The following is a 7,205-nucleotide window of genomic DNA, read 5'->3' as shown; positions in this document are numbered from 1 at the left end:
TTTTTTTTTTTTTTTTTTTTTTTTTTTTTTTTTATAGTAAAAAGCCATAGAAAACATACATTGAGACATGAAATCTTGCAACAACTCAATCTATCTCTGTGACTTTGAAGGCACCAAAATAAGTTGCTTCTTGAGATGAATCCAGTAATGATGGGTTTGATACCTGGATACCTATTACTTCACCAAACTTAAATTTAAAAAATCCTCCTACATTTACAGAATAAAAATGAAATTCTGAATTTCCTGACCAGTATTTGGTGCTTCCTCCCTTCATAAGAACATCAGCACGCTTTGTCTTAAAGTTTGCTTTGGTTATGTATACCATCAGTTGAAGCCCTTTTCTAGTTAGGTTTCCTGAAGTTTCATGATGTCTGAAACAAATGTTGGCATAAACGTAATAAAACCCATCTTGATTGACTATTAGCCTTCCATCAATGAATGTCATATTCGATAAGTTTGCCTGGCCTTTGTTATGATGCCAGGATGTAAGGTTCACTTTCCGTGTGCCTAAAGAAAAGAAGAAAAAAAAGGTTTAGCAGAATAATTACTTTCCATTTACAGACACTTCATACAAAGTTAAGCAGGGTCAAATACCTTTATTATATTTTTAGTATTCATAGCAACTCTATTTATATAGACTAAGATAAGGACAACCTGGTCTCAAGCTTCAGAGCAGAAGCTGAATTTATTCACTGGCAGCATATTCCAAATCATATAGCAGGTGGAGCACTTTCATCACTATTGGAAATGCTTGGAAAGCCAAGGCTGGACATATGCAGAAAGTGGTGTAAGATGCATCCGGGGTTATCAATTTCATTCTGCAGCTTATTAGAATGCACACTTGAGGAAGACAAAATTTGAGATTTTGAGCTGGAAAACAGGGCAGACAGGCCTGTGTACGTAAATGTTTTTACCATGTAAAACCAGTAAGATTGTGATGCTGGGTACCATATGAATGACTGAAATAAACAGTACATGAAAAGAGTGCAGGGAGTTGAACAGTAATATTTTTCCCCCCAATAAAAAGGCTATAAAGTTGTCATATTTAATTTGTTATGCTCTACAAATTTAACAACAGAAGGCAATAAAAAGGTAAACATGGTTTTAATTTGTGATTAAAAAACCCCTAAAAATCAATATGACTGTGCATTTCTACTACACCAAAATAATGTGCATGGTTCCTGTTGTATATTCTCCTAGTCATTCTGTACACCAAATATGTCGTTAAAAAGTCTCTTCATGCAACATTTGTTTAGAGGCTTAATCCAATGCTTGAGTGAATACCACAAGCCTCAGCTTTGACTGTGGTCGATAAGTCTAGGACAAGTTGCAAACCTAGGGTGGTGATGAGGTAACTTGGGTATTGGAAGCAATAAAGCTACATTGCCTCAAGCAGAATATAATGCTAATTAGCTCTAGATAGAGCTACACTAATATTACTACATTGCTTTCACTGCCCAAGTGAACTCAGGCATGTCTGGTGAGTTGAGATGGGAGCAGATACCAAACACTGGAGTGGGTATTGTGTCCATGCACATGTAAAACACACAAACCTGGTGAGAAGATGGAAGAAGGTATTTCAGATCCTCACAGACCAATGAGACTTTCCAGCACATCCAGTGTTTCAAAGTTCTCAAAAAGGATCATAAGAAATTAGGGCTGGAAGGAATCTCATGAGGTCATCTAATCCAGTCTCCTGCTCAAGGCAGGATAACCCCTGACTAATCTACCCCAGCCAAGTGTCTGTCCAACCTGATTTGTAAAGTTTCTAGGGATGGAGATTCCACAACTTCTCTACATAGCTTGTTCCAATACAGGCAACCCCCGCTTAACTCGGTATTTACTTAGCACTATTTCGTTATAGCGCTCATTTAAAATTCGTACCCGATTCCACTGAGTGCTCAGCCAGTTTCATTATAGCACTCAGTGGAATCAGCTAGTTTCAGTGGGGAGAAGCAGCAGCAGCAGCAATGATAAGCGGTGAGCAGCAGTGAGTGGGTGGGCAGGCGTGCCCCAGGGCCAAGGCAGGGCAGCAGGAGCGCAGGGCCTGGGCTGGCACATGGTGCCAGAGCAGCCAGTCATCAAGCAGGTGGGGGAGTTGGGAGAAGTGGCAATGGCAGCAAGAAGCGGTGAGTGGCAGCAAGTGGGTGGGAAATTGGGTTTTGCTTAGAGTGGTCTGCTTAACGCTCGGTTTTTCCAGAACCAATTAAGAGTGCTAAGCAGGGGTTGCACATATTTACTTGAATACAAGACAAGGTTTCTCCCCTCAGTTGGCATAGGGAAAAAAGCCCCTTGTCTTGTATTCACACACAGCAACACCTCACTAAATATGCTGTCTATCATTAAACTGCTGCCAAAAGGAGCATATGCTCAGTAATAGAAACCAAGTGTGAAGATGATTAAATGCAGCCAACATTGAGCATGATTATAAAATACATGGCACATATTGAGCAAGCATATTGATGGGAGTGTGTGTGCATACATGTATGTGCATGTGCGCATAAGTAAACAGGCAGTTGTTCCCCCAGGAGGGAATGGGTGTGGCCTGAAGGTACTGAAATACCAAATGTGTGCATGCACATGTGTCCCTTACAAAAGCAGGTGGTTCCAGTCATGAGTGGAGGCCTAATTAGCACATGGATCCTTTTTTGGTGGGGAGGGAGGGGGGGGCGGTATTTGGAGTACACATGCATATGGGGACGAGCTGAGCTGTGGGGTCACCATGGTCTGAAATGCTGTTAACTCTACTGGGGCCCAGCCCAATGAATTATATGGTAAGTCATGAGCCTTTTGTCTTTGGACTAATAGCATAGTTTTTACTACATATAAGTAAGTGCTAAAGTGCTGCTTAAAAGTGTGTTTATCCTGAAAATTTGCAACAGTTTCAAAAAAGGTAAAATGCATCAATTCTAGGTAAACTAAGTGTATGGGTACTATATGCAAATTACTACAGCCATGTTTATTTCAAGGTCTTTGTTTCCAGATTTGCTCCTCACTTCCACGTGCTCAGGGAGAGTAGAGTCTGACAGTAAGGGGGAAGGAAATGTACTGCAGGGGGAAGAAGCTGTGGGGAGGCAGAGGGTACAGAGGCAACCTGACCGCCGCCCCCCCCCCCCCAGATTTATTTTCCCTGCTACAGAATTAGGAGGGGGGACAAATTCAAGGCAAACCTCCAATAATTAGATTCTATGCCTGGAAAATTAAAACAAATTTATAATTTTTCCCATATAAAGAATCTAATTAGTGGGGGTCCATCTTATAATCAGTGTAATTTTATATTTGAGTAAATATGGTATTTGACCTCCCTCATTGTCAGAAAGTTCCACCAAATCTCCAACCTAAATTTCCCTTGCTGAAGCTTGAGGCCACTGCTCCTAGTCCTGTTCCCTGTGGCCTTCTCCACCCTGTCTATAATCAACCTGCAGGTATTTGAAGACTTTTACCAAATATTTCCCTCAGTCTTCTCTGCTCTTGACTAAATAACCCAAGTTCTTTCAACCTTTGCTGACAAATCTTACCTCTCAGGCCTCTAATCATTTTTGTTCCTCTCAACTGAACTCTTTCCAAACTGCCCACAACCCTTCTTGAAACGTGGGGCCCAAAACTGGACACAGAACTCCAGACATAGCCTGACCAGTACTGAATAGAGTGCAAGAATCACTTTCCTTGATTTGCAAGTGACACTCCCATTGATATAACCCAATATGCTGTGGGGTGTTTTGCAACAAGAGTACACTCTTGGCTCATATTCAGCTTATGGTCTATTGTAATCCCCAGGTCCCTCTGCAGCTTTGCAGCCTTGCCAGTCATTCAGCAGCTTGGGACAGAACAATTGCATGCCTGGATACAAGTGCATTTGTCCATGCTGAATTTGATTTGGTTGACTGTGAACAGTTTTTCCATTCCAGTCTATCCAGGTTATTCTGAATCCTAGCCCTACCCTTCAGAGTATCTGCAACTCCACCCAACTTAGTGCTGTCTGCAAATTTGCTAATCCTGCGCTCAATCCCATTGTCTAAATCTTTAATGAAGTTCTAAACAATACTGGACATAAATAGACCCCTGGAGAACCTTACTTGATACCTCTTCCCAACTAAACATTGAGCCACTGATGACTAGTCACTGCATACAATGATACAACCTTACATTACTTTCATCTTGTCTGTATTTCCATAGCTAATTAATGAGGATGTTCTGGAAGATGGTATTATAAGCCATGCTAAAGTTAAGGTATATCACATCCACTGTTCTCCCCCAATCCACCCTATTAAAGGAAATCAGGTTGATCAGGAATGACTTGCTCTTGGTCAGTCCACACAGACTGATCCTGATCACCTGTAGATACTTCACAATAGGACCTGCTCCTTGATCTTTCCAAGTATCAAGGTCAGGCTGACTGGTCGGTGGTTCCCCATATCTTCCTCCTTCTCTTTTTTAAAAGATGGATACTATATTTGCCTTTTCCAGTCATCTAGGATCTCACCCAACCTCCATGAGTTCACAAAGATAGTCAGTGGCTCTTAAATGACCATAGCCAATTCCTTCTTTTCCTTACGCTTAGGGAATCAATTTTGATTCTGCAGGTTTCACAGAAACTGCAAAATCTGGGACTGTCCACAAAATCAACTTAAAAAAAATCATAAAGTTTAGATGCTGGCTCCCCAGTGAGAGCCAATGGTCCTTGCTGCTGCTGAGGCACAGACTTGCAGCTCACTGGGAGGGAAGACACCAGCTGAAAGGGTTACACAGCTTGTCCCTCCTCCCCGATTAGGACCACTGCATCAATCAGTGCCAAGGAGAAGGGCTAGCGGAGAAGTTCTGGGAAATATCTGCAGAATTTGCTCTTTCTGCTACAACCAACCCACAAAAACTGTTTAGTTTCACTGTGATTTAGGTAGGTCTCTACTTATGGTTCATCCCATCTGGCCCTGCTGACTTGAATGTATCTATGTTCTCCAAGTAATCCCTTACCTCTTCCATTAGTCTATGTTGTTTGCCTCCTTCCCCAGAATGACTCCTTTTGCTCCCGACCCCCCATTTGTGAAGAGTAAAGAAAGAAAGGCATTCAATACTTTAGCCTTCCTTGCATCATCTATAGCTAGATTGCCATCTTCATTCCATAAGGCTGGTTTCTCTGGTCTTCCTCTTACTTCTGACATACTTGTAGAATTCCTTTTTGTTGCCTTTTATGTCCCTTGCCAGCTACATCTCAAATCGTTCCTTGGCCTTCCTAATTTTCTCCCTGCATGCTCTTTCCTGGTACTATGACCAAGTCGCCACTCATTGGCAACACATAGGGGGTGCATGCGGGTGCATGTGCACCCCCTAAGCAAGACATTGCATCACCTATGCACCCGTGCCTGTGGTCAGTCACCACTCGCCACCCCCACCCCTTGCTGCCAATACTGCCAGTGGCATCTGCAGGCAGTCAGTGATTGTTGCTGGCCACCACCGACGCTGTCTGTGAGTGGTCCCCAACCCCTGTTCAGAACTCACCACTGCCTCCCTCCCCCTCTCCCCCCTGCACCAACAGCACTGGCGGCATCTGTGGGAGCTCCATGTTTACCACTGCCGTGCCCCCCCAGCCACTGGGGGAACGTGACATTCATGTCGCCACTTCTTGTAGGATTCCATTTTGAGTTTCAACCAACTGAAAAAATGGTTGTCAAGCCAGGCTGAACTCCTGTTGCACTTCCCGTGCTATTGTCACATTGGGATAGCTTGCTCCTGCATCCTTAAAAGGGCCTCCTTAAAGTACAGTCATCTCTCCTGGACTCATTTTTCCCTCAGACTTTCCTCCAAAGGGATCCTGCCTACAAGTTCCCTGAGGTTGTTAAAGTCTGCTTTTCTGAAGTCCAATATCCTTAGTCTGGTGCTCTCCCTCCCTCCTTCCCTTGATCTTGAACTCTATCATTTCATTGTCAGTGTTACCCAAGTTACCTTCACATTCTAAACCAATTCCTCTCTGTTAGTAGTCAAGTCAAGAAGGGCTCCCCCTCCCCTCACCCCCAAGTTGACCTCTCTGCTGCCTGTACCAAAAAGTTATCCCCAACACATTTCAGGAATTTGCTGGACTGCTTGTACACTGCAGAGGTCCCAGTTAGTAACATCCCCCTAAGCACCACATCCTGTGATTTGGAAGCATCTGTCAGAATTCTAAGATGAGCCAAGTCCCAATGTTTGTACTGAACACACCAAACTGCAAATGTTATTTATCTGTCTATTCAGCATTCAATGTCTGGCTTTTGTCTTAGCTTCAATGCTTTATATATTACTTAATATTTTAGACATATCAGAATTTAATACAGACATAATATTCTTAGACGTATTTAATTAAAAGTGGACTCACCAGTTGGAATGTTCTTATCATCAATAATAAGATGGGCAAAGGGCTGTTTCTCAGGTTTGTTTTTCTTTGAAGGGTTTGACCACGGTGCTTCCATTATAGCTAGAGATAAAAAGAAATTGCATTACTTCAAAGAACACATTAGCAGAATTTCAAATGATTCTTATCATAGGCTGGTGCTTACCCTTTTCTGATACTGGTGACTCTCTTCCAGCAATGATCCTTTGTACCTCCTATAATGAAAAAGAACTATTACTTTATTATACTGTCATGTTTTTTCAATACAGCGTACTGCAGATAACACAACATAAACAACCTATCTTGAAATAACGTTTTTCAGCACCATGTATCCAAGAGTCAAGAATGCTTATTTTCAAGATTGCAGGTTGGGCAATTATTGGGGCAATATTTGAAAATTAAGGATCACACTAATAGGATGATGCCTATAACCTTTTATAATTATTACACTTAGGGTTATTTCTGCAAAAATTACTCAACTATTATAATAACAAAATATCAGCTGCAAAATATTTGTTACACTGAATGATAGGGTTTATGGAACAATTTGGATCTACAGGGGCCAAATAGTACCATAAAGAGGCAGCTCTGTGTAGGGACCAGCATGTGGTTTCAGTCTAAAAATGTAGAGAGGCTGAGCATCTTGACTGAACCACTCTGTATGGGCAATCAGGCAGGGAGGGACAGCAATCTTTCTCCTTCACAGCCAGCCAATTATGTGGTCTCTTGCAGGAGAACAATAATCGTGCCTCCTTTGGGGTAGCTTGCGTTCCTGTTTGCAGGGACGGCTGCTTACTCTTAAATTAATTCCGGAGTGAAAATGTGCCTGGCCCCTGATAGA

General features: G+C 42.3%; 1 protein-coding gene across 1 annotated transcript in view; it reads right to left on the bottom strand.

Annotated features, from left to right (window-relative positions):
- Positions 1 to 6: 6 nt before the first annotated feature.
- The window catches only part of TNFSF11 (tumor necrosis factor superfamily member 11), a 31,006-nt gene continuing 23,807 nt past the window's right edge, over positions 7 to 7,205 (bottom strand). The window contains exons 3-5 of the mRNA XM_019528509.1: positions 6,531 to 6,579; positions 6,350 to 6,448; positions 7 to 507 (exon numbers count right to left, since the gene is read on the bottom strand). Coding sequence (XP_019384054.1) covers positions 86 to 507; positions 6,350 to 6,448; positions 6,531 to 6,579 — 570 coding nt within the window. The 3' untranslated portion in view covers positions 7 to 85. The remainder of the gene's footprint in view (positions 508 to 6,349; positions 6,449 to 6,530; positions 6,580 to 7,205) is intronic.

The sequence above is a fragment of the Crocodylus porosus genome, unplaced genomic scaffold, assembly GCF_001723895.1.
Source record: "Crocodylus porosus isolate Cpor-Errol unplaced genomic scaffold, CroPor_comp1, whole genome shotgun sequence".
Lineage (NCBI taxonomy): Eukaryota > Metazoa > Chordata > Crocodylia > Crocodylidae > Crocodylus > Crocodylus porosus.
Note: the sequence above shows the minus strand (reverse complement) of the source record. Positions and strands in the feature narration are given on the sequence as shown.